The sequence below is a fragment of the Pseudoliparis swirei genome, chromosome 6, assembly GCF_029220125.1.
Source record: "Pseudoliparis swirei isolate HS2019 ecotype Mariana Trench chromosome 6, NWPU_hadal_v1, whole genome shotgun sequence".
Taxonomy (NCBI): domain Eukaryota; kingdom Metazoa; phylum Chordata; class Actinopteri; order Perciformes; family Liparidae; genus Pseudoliparis; species Pseudoliparis swirei.
The window spans coordinates 2,610,508-2,628,630 of NC_079393.1; the positions used below are offsets into that span (position 1 = coordinate 2,610,508).

The following is an 18,123-nucleotide window of genomic DNA, read 5'->3' on the forward strand; positions in this document are numbered from 1 at the left end:
CAGACCATGTGGATGGTGTACCGTCCAGTGTAGCCACAAAACAGGGGCCTACAAATGAGGGAGACGTTTATGAATATTTAAAGGGTTTTGATTCCTGATGACATGGCATTTTATTCTACGACAGCTCGACAAAAACTCATTCGTCTTCATGTAAATGGTGATAACTGCACCGCCGCCTCCCGAACCCAAAGGAGCAGCTGAAACCGAACCCCTCTTGGCCTCCACAGGGATACTTTATTATAAACGCAACCCACCAAGAATGATGGAACATTCAAATGAACCGATTTACCTCTGCGGCAAACCACCCCGAGTCACGTTGAAGATGAGCTGAGAAAACAACACCAAAAGAAGACAACATCTGGGAATTATCAGTAAAAACACGACTTTCACATCTACAGATATTTACTCTGGATTCAATAACTCACCTCATCTTCTCCGGAAGAAAGGAGCGTGTCCATTTCAGTTTGAACCAAGAGCAGATATTCATAACAAAATGGAGGATTCAACTTTGAAAGCTAACTGGCAAATGATTAATTCCTCAAACACATAATATTTTACTTATTGGATGAAATACACTTAAAATAGACTTCATTTGTTTTCTTTTTCAGGTGAGAGTTTGTTTTTATTTACATCTCTGAAGCTAAGTTCACATTACTGTTGTTCATGCTAACATTAGCTAACTGTTAGCTCTTGGCTGCAATCAAATCTGAAGTAATTAAACCTCAAAAAAACAAAAACATTATCAGTATTGTTTTAAATTCTGTGATTTATGTGCACATACATTTTTAAGAGTTTTAAAATCCACGTAAAATGTCTCATTCGCTAAAGATTAGCGTAAAGTTACGTTTGCATAATTGTGACGTTAGCGTAATTGTGACATTAGCATAAATGTGACGTTAGCATTAATTTGTAGGATGAGAGAATACAAAATATGCTAACGTAACCTTTACGCTAATCTTTGTGACGTTAGCATAATTGTGACATTAGCATAAGGGTGATGTTAGCATTAATTTGTAGGATGAGTGTAAAAAATATGCTAACGTTCCTTTACGCTAATCTTTGTGACGTTAGCATAATTGTGACATTAGCATAAATGTGACATTAGCATTAATTTGTAGGATGAGAGAAAATCAAACATGTTAAGCACAATTCTCTCATCAGATAAATGTCTTACAGCTCTTATTATGAAGCTAATGTACAATAGTATGTACTAGTAGAACACAGACAATTTAGGATTCAGCCTCGTCACAAACTGAGCTGCAAGTAACGTCTTGATTTATTTGTTAGAATATAAAATTGTCCCCTCTTCTATTTAAACTAGCCTCATTGCAAAAACAGTCCAGTTCACAAAGATCATTTCGAACACACAGTGAAATTATTAGCGTCTTCAGAGAGTTGGCGACTTAATTATTATTAATTATTACAACTGCATTCAGACAAAGAGGGCAAATTGCCCTCAACTGAAAACCTTCGTGGGCCGTGATGCGGCGGACAGTTTGGTGAACGGGACCTCGAGACAAATTCAACAAGACGATGAGCGAGGTGAACGAGAAGCTTTGGTGTTTAATGGGACAGAAACAAGACGATGAACGTACACTTCAGTTACAACTCTTTGGAAAAGACGACGTTAGTACACACCGAGGGACGAATCGTGCTGCTGCAGAGGAGTCGCTCTGGATCTCCGTGCTAACGCAACGCTTTAAGCTAACGCAACTCTGTGAGGGAATGAGACACGTTGGTTAATAGATAACACAACTCATTTTAATGAAAGGTTTACATGATCAGCTGTAAATGTTATACTGGTGTTATTTCTTTTAATCTTTTCTGTGGAAAAAAGTAAAGAAATATATTTGGATGTATACATATATTTATTTATACATATATATACATACACACATATATACACACATTTCTATATGTATATATATAGAAATATATATATACATAGAAATAAATATATATATACACATATGTATGTATATATATATGTACATATATATATATATGTATATATATACATATAAATATATATGTATATATATACACATATATAAATCTCTCTCTCTATATATATATATATATATAAATAAGGTTAAAGATGAACATGTACAAATTCTCCAGATGGACTCCGTAACTCTTTGGTTGGAGGAAGCAGAAGCACGAGTCACTACTCGTGTACTAATACTGCCATCAGTACACGCAGTGCACACACATCACAGTACAGAGTCGATACAGGCACAAGCAGAAGGCAGCTGGGATTCAAAGAGTTTTGTTCCAACGTGAGATATCCAACAACTACCTGAATCCTTCTCCCTCGTTCATTCACTCAACTCCAGCTGTGGATGAAACACAATTTACTTTAAATAGCCAAAATGAAGAAAAAGGTAGAAAGTTTAAACTAATTTCCGGTTCTCAACCCTGCAAAGCAACTTCACCGTTCATCACTTACGTCACGCTGTCGTCTTCCTGAAGACGTGAACCTTCAGTTCTTAACTATTGGAGACATTCACACTCTGTATCTACTCTGCGTCTCAATGAGAGGTACGCGGGAGGTTGACGGTGGATATGCAGCGTTTTGGAATAAAACTCTTGGGTTACAAAGACATTGGAGCTGCAAAGCATCGGTTTGACTCTCCGCGACGTCTAACTGTCGAACATCTTCTTCCTGTCCGACTTGTCCTCGATGTTCTTACGCCAGTCGCCCACATCGCGCAGCTGCTTGTCCTGAGAACACACACATGGTTCATATGAGGAAAGAAGCTTCAACAAGGAATCACCAAGAGATGAAAGGAGGCTCTACTGGTTCATGTCCAACGCCTTCGAGAGAAATACTCAATTCATTCGTCGGTTTGTATTTGTTCTCATAATCTCGTGTTCCCCAAGAATGGAAATCTGTTTTTTGTTCTTCTAAAGTCGACAATATAACTGGTAGTTTTCTCATAGTATAGAGTTTTGCAGGAAGTTAGCGTCGCATTCGTTCCCTCAAAAGAAATCCAATGTATGTTGGATTAAAAATAATCTCCGTGCCAAACAGACATTTAGGATTATTCCAGGTTTAGTTAAACAAAATCATCTTCACTGAATTTCATGACGTTTGAAGTGTAAAGTGAGAAACTAACGAGAAGCTAATATTTGCTATTAACCTTAAATGTAATGTCTCATTCTTATTTTTGAATTCTGATGCATATTCATGAAATAAATATGAGCAAATAGGAACTATTTTGGCAAATTTTGTGTCCCCGCGTCTGGGTTTATGCAATATTTAACCTTTGTGAACTAGTAGTTACTGAATGTAACTCCAGTTTCTAAAGGGCTTTACCGCCTGGAGGACTGTTGAATGGGCTCAACCAATAGCGATAGAGGTCATAGATATAATATAACTAGAAGAACAAGGTATATGTATAAGAACATATCCAAATGAGGACTAAAACAAGATGATTGTCTGATGGTTCATTCTTCTCACCCTTTAAGGATTCTCATAATATGGCCGAACCTACAAAAATACAAGTAATAAACCACTTTAATCCTTAAACTCTTGCTGCCAGTCAAACAACAAGAGAGCCAACAAGAACTCAAAGTAGAGCCGAGTTCAGGGAGATGCTGGACGCTCACCTCCTCCTTGACCTCCTTCTTGACCTGCTTCAGGTTGGCCCTCAGGTCCATGTTGACCGTGTGCTTGGAGCCCAGCAGGGCCTTCAGCATGGCGTCGGCCGACATGCGGACCTTCTTCAGACGGGGTCTCTTGAACTTCCCCCTCATGTCCACGATCTTAATGTTCAGGTCTCGGACCTTCAAGGGGATTCAAGTATAGACTTTTTATTATATCTTATTGTCATTTAAAGTCCTTTTAAAAGACAATACACATCAAAAACATGACCTATAAAAACAGTCTGACCTCGTTCAGGACCAGGTTGAGCTTGAACTCGATGCCGTATCGCTCCTCCTCGCTGAGGTCGATCTGCCCGTGGAGTTTCTGGCAAAGCTCCTGTAAAGAAATGGTTTTTATTTTTGTGGCTTATTGCAAACTTTACGCACCTATTCCACTGAATATGGGCTCAAATATTTTCATCTATTCCACAGAACAGAGACATAAAAATAAATACATCTGCCAAAGTGTGTGGCGGGAATTATTTGACACATTTGTATTTATTTTTGTAATAAAATAATATTTTTATAATGTTATATTATGGTAGGGATACGATAACACATTTGTTAGGTTATAGAAAAAACATTGAAAAGTTATTAATGCTTTTATCAACGTGTCCATTCAGATGCTCAGAGGTGACCAATCAGCTGAGCACCAAAGAGCCAAAACTCAAGACTGAAGATGCAGAAGAAACACAACGAGAAGCTGTGAGGTCAACCAAGAGACTCCTGGATCAAACGATTAGGAAACAGCAAGAATCAGAAGTTAATGCTAGAACTCTTAGATATGTAGAACGTCCTCCATCCTCCTCATAGACGTCCATAGAACCTGGACGTCCAAAGAACTTGGACCTCATTAGAACCATCCTCCATCCTTCTCATGGACCTCATTAGAACCGTCCTCCGTCCTCCTCGTGGACGTCAATAGAACCGTCCTCCATCCTCCTCGTGGACATCAATAGAACCGTCCTCCATCCTCCTCGTGGACGTCGATAGAACCGTCCTCCATCCTCCTCCTGGACGTCGATAGAACCGTCCTCTATCCTCCTCGTGGACATTAATAGAACCATCCTCCATCCTCCTCATGGACATCAATAGAACCGTCCTCCATCCTCCTCCTGGACGTCGATAGAACCGTCCTCCATCCTCCTCGTGGACATTAATAGAACCATCCTCTATCCTCCTCGTGGACGTCAATCCAACAATTCCAGGATGAAGGGGAAAGGATGCCAGCTGTTTTTCCCAATGTGAAGGAGCACATGGAGAGGGCTAGGAGGGATCAGAGGGCTAGGAGGGATCAGAGGACAGCACAACCCAGAGAATTCCACCCAGGAGACAGAGTCCTAGTTCTGGTGCCCACTGTGGAATGTAAGTTATTGGCAGGGACCTTATGAAGTAATTGAAAAGGGGGGAAGTCAATTATAAAGTACATCAACCAGGGAAGACAAAAGTGGAGCAAAGCTACCATATTAAGCTCTGAAAGAAATGGCCTGATCGAGAGTCGTTGTTCAATCGTCTTCCCTCCAGAGAGCCCGAAGAACCTGCCCGGGCAGTTCGGACCTCTCCTCTCAACAGCTGGAGCTTGTGGCGGGTTATTAGGATGTATGTTCATTAGGGCTGTGAAACGATTACAATTTTTAATCGGGTTAATCACAGGTTTTTGTGGATTAATCATGATTAATCACATATTACCGATATTCTCGGTATATTTTGTGAGAACATAGAGATTTATGACAAAAGACGGATATATACATTTATACATTCTTCTATACAATGGTGCTGCAACTCAGCAGTTATTTAGCAGTTTTCTTCCATATGGAACATTAATACATCTTCATCCTAAACAGAATGTTTAACCCTCCTGTTACCTTTCGGGTCAATTTGACCCCATTCAATGTTTAATGTCTGTGTTCTTTGGGGTCAATTTGACCCCAGGCTGTTTCACTGTGTCAAACATATCAGAAATATCAACTTTTTTATTTATTTAAAGGGCTATTTAGGTAGTCAACAAACAAACATAAAGTACCTCACACTTAAACTTGGGAAACAATATTAATTCTAATAATTTTCTGGAGGTTTTAATTGCTGGGGTCAAATTGACCCGAGGGTAAAATATGTTAGTAAATGTAAAGGTAACAGGAGGGTTAAACAGAGCATTTTCTCTTGTTTGTCAACCATTAACTCCACCATGACACAATCTAAAGGTGGACAGATTGACAAGTGACTTTTTTTTGCTCGGTCCCGATGCGCGCGCACGGAGCTCTGTGGCGAGCGAGACGGAGATCGATAAGTGTTAACGCAACGCGTAGAGACAGAGATGACATGCTGCTGTGGAGATACGATCAACAACAGACGTTTAGTTTAATAAAAGAACAAAGACGTGCTCTAGAGAACATGTCAGGGGGCGGGCCAATCTCTTTAATGTCATTGATCTACCGACACTACGCCGCGATCGACTGGCAGGTCGCGATCGACGTGTTGAGACCCCTGATCTACAGGAAGTAAAAGTCGTAACAAGGTTTCCGGAGGTGAACCTGCGGAAGGATCATTACCGATGAACAGACCGTCTGCATGAGAGCGGACAGAGTTCAGATTGAAGTGGTGGATTGGAAGCTCATTTTGCAAGTGACTTTTTTTTCGTCCCAACGACCAACAACAGACGGATTGGAAGCTCATTCTGCGCATGCGTTAATGCGTTAAAAAAAAAAAACTAGTTAAACCTGTAATTGGATTAACTGAGTTAACGCGTTATTTTTCACAGCACTAATGTTCATCCATCCCAGGGTGCATCCATCTGGTTGAACATGAAATACGCACCCAGCCGGGACAAACAGTGAAGTTTTGAAGATATTGAATGAGATTGAGGAGTCCAAGAGTGGTCCAGCCCCATGGTCCTGGCCAACAAGCCGGACAAATCGGTGCGTTTTTGTCATGATTTCCGTAAAGTGAACGAAGTGTCTGAATTTGATGCCTATCCCACCATTCATGTTGAGGATCGGATTGAAAGCCTGGGACATGCCCGATTCCTAACCACACTGGATCTCACAAAGGGGTATTGGCAGTTCCCTTGTCGGTAGGCTTAAAGGAGAAGACGGCCTTTGCCACGCCTGGAGGCCTTTGGCAGTATCGGGTGATGCCCTTCGGACGGTTGGGAGCGCCCGCCACCTTCCAGCGCTTGATGAATCAGGTGCTCAAACCCCATCAAGAGGATGCATCTGCCTATTTGGATGATGTTGTGATTCAGAGCCCAGACTGGGAACGCCACTTAACGCTGGTAAGGAAGGTCCTGGAGTACCTCTGACAGGCAGGCTTGACGGCAAACCCCAAGAAATTGAAGCTGGCCTTCGGGGAGACAAACTACTTGGGGTATACTCTCGGGCGGGGCCTTGTCAAACCCCAGGAGGCAAAACTCTGTGCCATCCAAGACTGGCCGAAACCATTGACCAAGAAGCAGGTGAGATCCTTTTTAGGCCTTGTCAATTATTACGGGCGCTTGATTCCTGACTTTTCTACGATAGCGGCCCCCCTCACAGAACTGACGACCAAGAAACACTCCCAGATGGTGACATGGTCCCCGCATGCAGTGTGTTTGGTAACCTGAAGAGGGCCCAGTGTTCAAAACCGGTCCTTACTGCCCTGACTTCAGCAAGGAGTTTGTGGTCCAGGTAGACGCCTCAGAGGTGGGTCTGGGGGCTGTGCTAGACCAGATCAAGGAATGCGAGGAACTCCCTATTCTTTATTTGAGTCCGAATTTGCTTCCCAGAAAGAGGAACTATGCCACTGTGAAGAAAGAGTGCTACCATTAAATATAATGTTAGTATCTCATCTCACCGTGAGCTCTTCTTTGGAGTACGGCAGCTCCAGCGGAGGACATTTATCTGTGAGGAACTTCTCCCGCTCCCCGACCTTCACCCCGGCCTCAGCATCCAGCATGTTGGTGGCCACCAGCAGCATGCATCCCTGAGGGGCGTTCAAGGAGTTCAGATACTACCTTTAATACACAGCACCCCTGAGGGGCGTTCAAGGAGTTCAGATACTACCTTTAATACACAGCACCCCTGAGGGGCGTTCAAGGAGTTCAGATACTACCTTAATGAAGAGCCGTTTCTTACTTTCAGAGTGTGCTTGCGCCTCGCAGACAGTCTTTTCCTGCAGGTGGAAAACACAAGATGTGACTCAGGCATCCATCCCATAATGTTATAAAGACAACAATATAAACACAATGTCAGGTGTTCAGAAACAAGAGGTTTCTTGTTTGAAAAAAAGGTAAAAAGTGTTTTCTATCCATTAAAAATCTGTTAACGAGTATCAGAAGAATAAACTTATTTATAAACATATTGATGGACATAAAGCTGTGAACTCACTCGCAGGCCATCTTGGCAGCAGGAACCGGATCTGATGAAAAACACATGAAAGACAGCATTAAAAAGACATTTATATCTTTATATATGTGTGTATATACAGGACTGTCTCAGAAAATTAGAATATTGTGATAAAGTTCTTTATTTTCTGTAATGCAATTAAAAAAACAAAAATGTCATGCATTCTGGATTCATTACAAATCAACTGAAATATTGCAAGCCTTTTATTCTTTTAATATTGCTGATTATGGCTTACAGCTTAAGAAAACTCTAAAATCCTATCTCATAAAATTTTAATATTTCCTCAGACCAAGTTAAAAAAAAGATTTATAACAGCTGAGTGTTTGTCAAGGCTCAGGAAACCCTTGCAGGTGTTTCGAGTTAATTAGACAATTCAAGTGATTTGTTTAATACCCTACTAGTATACTTTTTCATGATATTCTAATATTTAGAGATAGGATATTTGAGTTTTCTTAAGCTGTAAACCATAATCAGCAATAAATCAGAATAAAAGGCTTGCAATATTTCAGTTGATTTGTAATGAATCCAGAATGCATGACATTTTTGTTTTTTTAATTGCATTACAGAAAATAAAGAACTTCATCACAATATTCTAATTTTCTGAGACAGTCCTGTATATATATATATATAAAACAGGGTATGAATAAATGTTGGAATTGAAAACCCGTTGTCCGTCCCTCAAAGGGCACTATGAGAGTCTAAACAGAAATACACCAGGAAGCGACTCCTCTGGTTGTATAGAAGTCTATGCTTCATGCGTTAAAGATGCATTCTCTCCACTGACCACCAGGGGGCGACTCCTCTGGTTGTATAGAAGTCTATGCTTCATGCGTTAAAGCTGCATTCTCTCTCCTGACCACCAGGGGGTGACTCCTAAGGTTGTATAGAAGTCTATGCTTCATGTGTTAAAGCTGCATTTTCTCTCCGGACCACCAGAGAGAGACTCCTCTGGTTGTATAGAAGTCTATGCTTCATGTGTTAAAGCTACATTCTCTCTCCTGGCCACCAGGGGGCGACTCCTCTGGTTGTATAGAAGTCTATGCTTCATGTGTTAACACCTATGGTGTCACATGTGGTTGCAAAAAAAACCATCAGTCCAACAACCAATAGCTAACCTTCTCCACTCCTCATACACAGTCTGTGTGAGCAACAGCCAATCAGCTAACAGACACTTTGACCTGTGTTACAAATAATGTCTTCCCCCCTGAAACAGCTGAGTGCTTGTTTTGCTATTGTTCTGCTGTTGTTTCCGTCCCGGTGTAAACACCTGTAACCAAACAAACACCTGTCTCACGTTTCATGTTCGTTCTATCTTGAGACTTCAAAGTTAATTTCCGGACATTTGTTGGACGTGAAGCCGAGAACGCGTTAATGCCTTAAAGGGCCGGGACGCTATTTATAGCCGCGCTCTGGGGGTCCAGACGCCTCCGGCACGCCGCATGACCGCGACTATCGGACCGATCGGCATGAAACTTCGTGTTCGGATGTTTACGACGAACACGAAGACGACTCGTGAGGACGTGGGTCGTTCTCTGGCGCCACCAACCGGTCAGTCCTAACCCAAAGTCTCACCAAATATGTGATTATTGAACTTCTCTTTACTTGGTGCCAGAGACAAAGACTCATGACCTCAACCCTCCAAGACCTCAACCTCCTTCCTACGCTTCGTCCTCGACCCCGGGAGTCAACTGACTTCCCTGTGGTCACCTGACATCCCCGGTAGTCACCTGACCTCCTCGGTAGTCCCCTGACCTCGGTGCTCACCTGACTTCCACGGTAGTCAGCTGACTTCCACGGTAGTCAGCTGACTTCCACGGTAGTCACCTGACTTCCCCGGTAGTCACCTGACTTCCCCGGTAGTCACCTGACTTCCCCGGTAGTCACCTGACTTCCCCGGTGGTCAGCTGACTTTTTCTTCTTCTTGCCAATAGCCACTAATTTGGTGGTAAACACATTTTTACTGTAACTTCTTCACAATAAACGTCCCCATTTTGCTTTTATTTTGAAGAAGCAGCTTCCTCCTCTCTATGTGAACCACGTGGGCATGTGGTCTGGCCGATCGGATCCCAACGAGAGCCAGAACTCGTAGGGTACCCGGACCCGAGAGCTCAAGCGTCCCGTCTGAGGCATCCATGAGTCTCCGAGTCCGAGTCTTCGATCCGGTCTTTAATGGATCGGATACCATAATCATATCAGATGTTTAATTTATAATCCAAGTCTGAGCGTCAGCAGGTGAAGGGGAGGTGTGATGGAAGCCCCGCCCCTGTGGGGGAACCGACCCCCTTTGAGGTCCGGGGCCTGGAGGCCTGGAGGCCTCCGGTCTGCAGGATTATTGAGGACTATTCCTGGAGCTGCAGCTGTCTCAACATCTTCATCACGGAGGAAAGAATAATAATAAACGACCGCAGGCTCGTCTCAAGAGACGTTCCTGAACACATCGCTGGGCGGGAACACATGGCCGTGAACCAACAACAGGGGTGGGGGGGGGGGTAACCCGACACCACAGAACATCCCTCAGACGGACAGGACGTGGGAGCGTCTCCACGGTAACCGACAAGAGGCGAGATTTAAATTCAAAAGCTCCTCTAATGTTTTAATCTTAATTTTAAATTAAATACATTAAAACAAAACTGGACTGTCGCGAAAACATTTTTTATATCTACTTTTAAAGTTTTAATCTAAAACTTTAATGTTCCGTAAACATATATATATATATGTTTGTGTACATATGTATATATACACATATACACATATATATACACACACATATATATATAGTATATACACACATATATATTATATACACTTATATATACACATACTATATACACATATATATACAGATATATATGCATATATACATATGTATGTATGTATATATATGTATGTATATATATGTATATATACATACATATATATATTATATATACATACATATAGATAGATATATACATACATATATACACATATACAGGACTGTCTCAGAAAATTAGAATATTGTGATAAAGTTCTTTATTTTCTGTAATGCAATTAAAAAAACAAAAATGTCATGCATTCTGGATTCATTACAAATCAACTGAAATATTGCAAGCCTTTTATTCTTTTAATATTGCTGATTATGGCTTACAGCTTAAGAAAACTCAAATATCCTATCTCTAAATATTAGAATATCATGAAAAAGTATACTAGTAGGGTATTAAACAAATCACTTGAATTGACTAATTAACTCGAAACACCTGCAAGGGTTTCCTGAGCCTTGACAAACACTCAGCTGTTATAAATCTTTTTTTTTTACTTGGTCTGAGGAAATATTAAAATTTTATGAGATAGGATTTTAGAGTTTTCTTAAGCTGTAAGCCATAATCAGCAATATTAAAAGAATAAAAGGCTTGCAATATTTCAGTTGATTTGTAATGAATCCAGAATGCATGACATTTTTGTTTTTTTAATTGCATTACAGAAAATAAAGAACTTTATCACAATATTCTAATTTTCTGAGACAGTCCTGTATATATGTATGTATATATATGTATGTATATATACTGTATATGTATGTATATATATATACATACATATAGATATATATACATACATACATATATTATATATACATACATATATACATGTATATATATATACTGTATATGTATGTATATATTAGGGCTGTCAATCGATTTAAAAAAATTAACTAATTAATCGCACATTTTGAAATTCATTAATCGCAGTTAAAAGTTAAAAGTTCATTCTTTTTAAAGACCAAACTTCACACAGAGCTGTGTTTTCAAAGAGGCTTCTACCTATAAAGTGCCAGCGAGGTATTTAATATTGTGGATGATAAATTGTTTCTTCAGTGAAACATCAGATTAGTAAAAAAAAAGAAGTATATTGAGACCCCATTGGTCCTGTCATCTTTAACACTGAACAGCAGAACCAGTGGTCTTGGTAACTGACTGACATTCACATATGTCCTGTTCACCCTCTGGAGGCTGGGGGCATTTTATACATTTTACAAACAAACAAAAATTCACCTTTTAAAGGCGTTTGCATGTGACACATACCCACGTGTTCTACATCAAACATTCCAGAACAATCTCAGCTCTATTCAATGAGGCTCAGTTGTCCTGGTGCCGTGTTCTCTGCTCTCTGACTGACAGGCTGCTATAGAGCCTCACCCGTGAGGTGGGAGGTCCTTTGTGATTTACTGAGTGTTCATTGGTTGTTTTTTTCCCGAAATGTTGACAGACAAACGGATTGACCAATCACGGTGAAGGTTTCGTGTGACGAGTTATTTCCGCGCCGCGTCACCCGACACGTCGCCCCTCCGTTCCTCTGTGTGTCAGAGGGGGAGACGGGAGGAAGGAGAGCAGGAGGATATGGAGGACTTAAAATGACTTAAGTATAAATAAATAAATAAATGAATGCATGAATAAATACAAGAATAAATAAATAAATGCTTAAATAAATGTATAAATAAATGCTTAAATAAATGTATAAATAAATAAATAAATACAGGAATGAATGAATATAAGTTATAAATCAACAAGACATCTTTAAATAAATCACGTATTTCTTCATTTATTTATGTGTGGCATTTACGTGTCCGTATATTCAAATGAGCTGGGGCGGTCCGAACCTCTGTCTAAAGCATGATTGGTCACAGGAGTGTGATGCACCTGGTGTGTTGTGCTCTACTACTTCTGCCTGGCACATGAAGCTGAAGTTGACTCGCTCAGCTCACCGTTAGCAGAAGTTAGCCTAGACAGCTTTTTGACTTCAGCCGTTTATCAATTCCAAGAACACTGAGTACAGACTCGTGTTCTTTTGGAGTCTGGTCTTTGGAGTCTGGTTTTGGGAGTCCAGACTCGAGGACGCAGGACGGTCTTTCTGGTCTTGTGACGTCACCACATCAACTGTTCTTGCGCATGAATTTACTCCAATTATTCACTGTAAAATACTTTACAGTGGAGTAGAATGTGTTGCGGTGTTCACTGTTGTTTGGCGTAGGCTACGAATAAACGGTAATAAATATACAACGTCTCGTAGCTTTCCTGACCCAGGGTCGCTACAATATGAAGTTATGAATCTTAACCCTCAGTCAAATTGACGTAACGTTATCTTTTAGGAAATAATAAACTCGTTGTGCTCTTTAGATCCTCCAAAACCTAATTATATCTCATGTTTAGCCGCTACGGAGACGTCAGAGCCAGCGGAGCATTTCAAAAAGTCCTGCCGAGATCAGGCTTCTCTCGGCGGCCACACAGGGCCCGGAGCTCAGAGGTCCCGCGAGCAGGACCTCAAATCTCCGTCGCATATCCTTATTAGGCTGAATCTCTATAAACCGACCACAAATTTGATGCTTAAACTACTAACTCCTCGGCTGAAAATATCCTTAAATTACATTCCGTGACTCAACAACAGTAGTATTTAGAATGTACAGACAAGAATGCATAATAAACGCTGTTCGTCTACAGGTCCAAGTGCTAGGGATCGATTGCTTCTGTCTTGCTCTCCAACTTGACCAATCCTGTTCAACAATGAGGTTGGGACCGCCCAGCTCATTTGAATATACGGACACGTAAATGTCACACATAAATAAATGAAGAAATACGCGTGGACACATAAATAGAGATATAAATAAATGAAGAAATACAGAAATGTAGAAATACATTTATTTAATGATGTCCTGTTGAGTTATAACTTATATTTATTAATTTCTGTATTTATTTCTGTATTTATACATGTATTCTTGTATTTATTTATTTATTTATACATTTATTTAAGCATTTATTTATACATTTATTTAAGCATTTATTTATTTATTCTTGTATTTATTCATGCATTCATTTATTTATTTATTTATACTTAAGTCATTTTGAGTCCTCCATAGGAGGAAACCCGACTGAATCATCCACTGATTTCTGCTCCTTATTTTCGCGAAGAAATAATTGTTTTAAAAACGGAAAGTGTTAAACCGTACTGCCGCGGTTTGACACTCGGTTTGAGTGTAAAAACTTCAACGAACACCGGAAGTAAACAAAGTTGCGTTAATTGCGTTAAAATATTTTAGTGCGTTAACGCGGCCAAATTAATCCCATAGATTAACGCGTTAACGCTGACAGCCCTAGTATATATCAGGCATGAGAATCCCTCACCTTTCGGCGAAATTCGCCGTTTTGAAACCAAAATAGGTGACTTACGTGAATCGTGTAGATCCGAAGAGTTTTTGTTTTGGGGTAGGGGGGGGGGTCAATTGGCCGGCCGGCGTTTATGAGATTGGAGTGAGACACGGAGAAAATGTGGAGTGGTGCTCTTCGCAATAAAACATCTTTGATGGGACGTGTCGCGTCTCGGCCAATCAGCGTCAAGATGTCTTCAGCGTATGGTGGTTTAGGTTAGCTTGAATGTTGGTCCGCTACATCTGCTGCTGTCACGCTGCACGGTGTAGCGATGCTAACAAAGTACCCGTACGTTAAACACGATGTGATTTAGCATATTTTTAGTATCGATACTTCATTAAAAGAGCGATCAGAGCGCACGCGCTGCTCCGTTTTCGAGCTGTCTGCGCTAACAGAGAGGGGCGCTAACAGAGAGGGGCGTTAAGTGGCGGAATTTTCGGCTTTAAAAATAAAAATAAAAAAAGATGCCAGAAGTGAAATGTTTAAGTTCAGTCTGTAAAGTTCTGTAACTCTACAGCTGCTCATCCTGATGAACTGTGTATCCTCTGGTCAGAGACTAACGGCCTCATAGTGATAATCAATGCTATGATGGAACCATGTAGTTTCATTCATATCTTATAGGCTAATACTAATATTACTGCCATTTGTTAAGTGTTGAAAAAGTTGGTAAAAAGTGAACCATACGGATATTTTATTTATTACTATTATAGATAAATATACCAGTATCTTATTTATGGTATACTGTTTTATGGTATTGTATCATGATATTTATGGCAGGTATGGCATAGATTAGAACATAGTGTCAAACTCATGGCCCGCGGGCCAAGTGTGGCCCGCCACATCATTTTATGTGGCCCGCGACGGCATTCTTGTGTCCTTAAGATTCACTTGTTGGTTCATAATTGACTGTAAAAGGGAATATTACTAGTATATTAATAGTTGTGTTGTGCATACTGTGATATTCTGAACTCAGGTTCAAACTGCACCATCTTTTCATTAAATACATTTGAGAAGTTAAAAATGTCCCTCGATTTAGGTCTCAGCTTGTCATTCAGGGGTGATAGTGCGTCCCAAAGCCAGACCAGTGGAGAACCACTACCCAGACCAGTGGAGAACCACTGCCCAGACCAGTGGAGAACCACTGCCCAGACCAGTGGAGAACCACCTGTCTCAACTGTGACAAAGCTTTTAACAAAGTTAATGTAATAATGTTTGTTTGATCTTTGATAAAGTAATGTGGGTTAAAATAAATATAATGAAATTAAATAGATGTATTTTATAATATTAAATACATTTGCATATATAGTTATACATTTATATAAGTAAACCTAAATAAACAAATGCAAAGACAGTTATTTAACAATATGTTCTGGAGAAGTTAGAATTATACCGTGTTAGTAACAACCGGCCCTTTGAGGACAGCCATGAGGCCGATGTGGCCCTCGGTGAAAATGAGTTTGACACCCCTGGTATAGAAGATCGTGACAACCAGGTAGAGGCAGAACAGACTCAAGGAACAGACTCAAGGAACAGACTCGAGGCTCAGCAGAGCACAAGACTTGAAGACTTGTTCACGCTAAAAAAAAAAGGAAGTTGGTTCATAAATGACCATATTACACACAATATTACTATTATTATAGGGCCCACTGACTTGGTGTCAGAATGGAGGAACTATAGATTATCATACAACGTCCGACATCGATGTTCGTGGAAGTCACCAGCACCCCCCCCCCCCCCCCCCCGCGCGCGCCTATCCTTCTCACCTTTTTCACCCCTGACCCGTTTTCATGCCCGATATATACATACATATATATATATATACATACATACATACATATATATATATATAAACATTAAATTAAACGTGACTGTACTGTTGGTCAGATCTAAACACTGGAGGACACTAACAGCAACACTTCCCTCTGATGTGTAGAAGTACAACAGGAAGTACATACTCTGTGTACCTTCATGAAGCTCCTCCTCCTCTAGAAGCTTTCATGTTGCTTCAGCCTCTGAAGAGTTAAACCTGAAGCCGGCAGCCGCTGCAGATTAGAGGAGCTTCTCCTCGGCGCTGACGGGAGGATCAACACCGGGATCCTGTTTCAGGGGTGGCCTTGGAGCGGTGTGGCCTTACACACACTACGTCACCGGGAATACAACACCGGGATGAACAATACCAGGTTGTACTTCACCAGTTGTACTTCATCGGTTGTACATCACTGGGTTGTACTTTATCGGTTGCACTTTATCGGTTTGTACATCACCGGGTTCTAAATCACCTGATGTACATCACCGGTTGTACTTCATCGGTTGTACATCACCGGTTGTACATCACCGGTTGTACTTCGATGTACTTCACCAGGTTGTACTTCACCGGGATGTACATCACCCGGATGTACTTCAACGGGTTGTATTTTGATGTTCTTCTCCGGTTGTACTTTACTTTACAAAACAAACCACGACTGGAAAAGAATATTTGTGACAAACAGGTAAGAATAAAAGAATAAAATTGCAACAACAAGATCCTAAAGAATTCCCCAAACATCAAACTATTGAACCCTTTGATGAACAACTGAACCTTCATGAAGAAATAAAAACTAATTTCAGACCAACAAAAACATGAATTCCTCAGAACTGCAGCGCCCGAACCAACACACACACACACACACACTTATGAACACACACGGTCCTCACCTCAGTCTTAGGGTTAGGGTTGGAGACGCCGTCCGAGTCCCGGCCGACCGAGGGCCGGAGGTATATATTGCATCTCCTCTAAATCCTCCACTTTCTCTTTATGGAGGCGGATTAGTGGTCACACCAATCGGCTGGCAAGGTCACGACCACGCTCCAGTGTCGCGCAGCCTCATTATAAATAACCCGCCCTTTCAGACGGTAATCTGTATTATCTCGTTTCATCCGGCCGACGGAACGTGATGAAGCCTCAGAGGCATTTCAGAATCAGCAGTTAATACGTTTATTAATTGAGCGTAAATTAAAGTCGCCGCCACGGACCTCAACTGTGTCCAGATGTGAGAAGACGTCTGAATGATGCTTTTATTTTGAAGAGTCTCTTTTCTAACAGCTCAGTGGTCCAGCCGAAGCAGACAAATATCCTCTGAGCAGCTGATTGAGGAGAGAGATCAGGTCAAAGAAGCAGGAAGCTCACATTCAAATAGAAATCAGCTTCCTGTTTCAGTGTCGAGAGTTTCACAATAAAAGCAGCCCAGAACCAGCTGGAATGAACAATTAACCTTTACAATGGAAACAGATGGTTATAACAGCTTCAACCTCTTCAAGCAATATGTACTGATCAATAATGAAAACAACAACGTTTCATGTAATTCATACATTAAATGTCTGTATTAAACATTATTATTCCACCGAAAAGAGACATCTTAAGTGTTTTAAATGCAAAGTAGGTGGATTATAAACTCTAATATTATTATTATTATCTTCTAACTGTGTTTCCTATGATGTGATTCATAGAGTTGAAGTTGTTCACAAATACATACAAAAAACACATAAATCTTCTTATATGTATATTATTATTATTATTATTATCATCATCCTAACGATTAAATGTTCATTCTTGTTATAATTTGTAAAAATGAAGGTAGAAATAAACTGTTCAGACAAAAGGTACAAATCAAAAGGACATATTAATAATAATATTTAAATAAAGACTTACCTCAGATCTGTTAGTGATGCGTGTAGTTTGGTGTAAAAGTCCCCGTTAGGCGGGTACATGAACTTCAGAGTTCCTTTCGGGGGACGAATGTTTCTCCAGGACATTCTTGGGGCTCGTGTTGAAGACGTGAGAAGTTCACACGTCATAAATCAACCACGTCATAAATCAACCGCGTCATAAACGTCAGCTCAGAGTTTATCTTCAATGCTTTTAACACCTCAAAGGTTCACAT

The 18,123-nt window shown here is 40.6% G+C and overlaps 1 protein-coding gene across 1 annotated transcript; it reads right to left on the reverse strand.

Moving 5' to 3' along the window:
- Positions 1-1,539: 1,539 nt before the first annotated feature.
- On the reverse strand, positions 1,540-16,972 carry LOC130195284 (troponin I, fast skeletal muscle-like). The gene is made up of 7 exons (XM_056416735.1): positions 16,898-16,972; positions 8,010-8,040; positions 7,758-7,794; positions 7,477-7,605; positions 3,896-3,985; positions 3,613-3,789; positions 1,540-2,724 (listed from the first exon to the last, which is right to left on the reverse strand). Exons 2-7 carry the CDS (start codon positions 8,018-8,020, stop codon positions 2,644-2,646), a joined length of 525 nt encoding a protein of 174 aa, XP_056272710.1. The 5' UTR covers positions 8,021-8,040; positions 16,898-16,972; the 3' UTR covers positions 1,540-2,643.
- Positions 16,973-18,123: the final 1,151 nt, after the last annotated feature.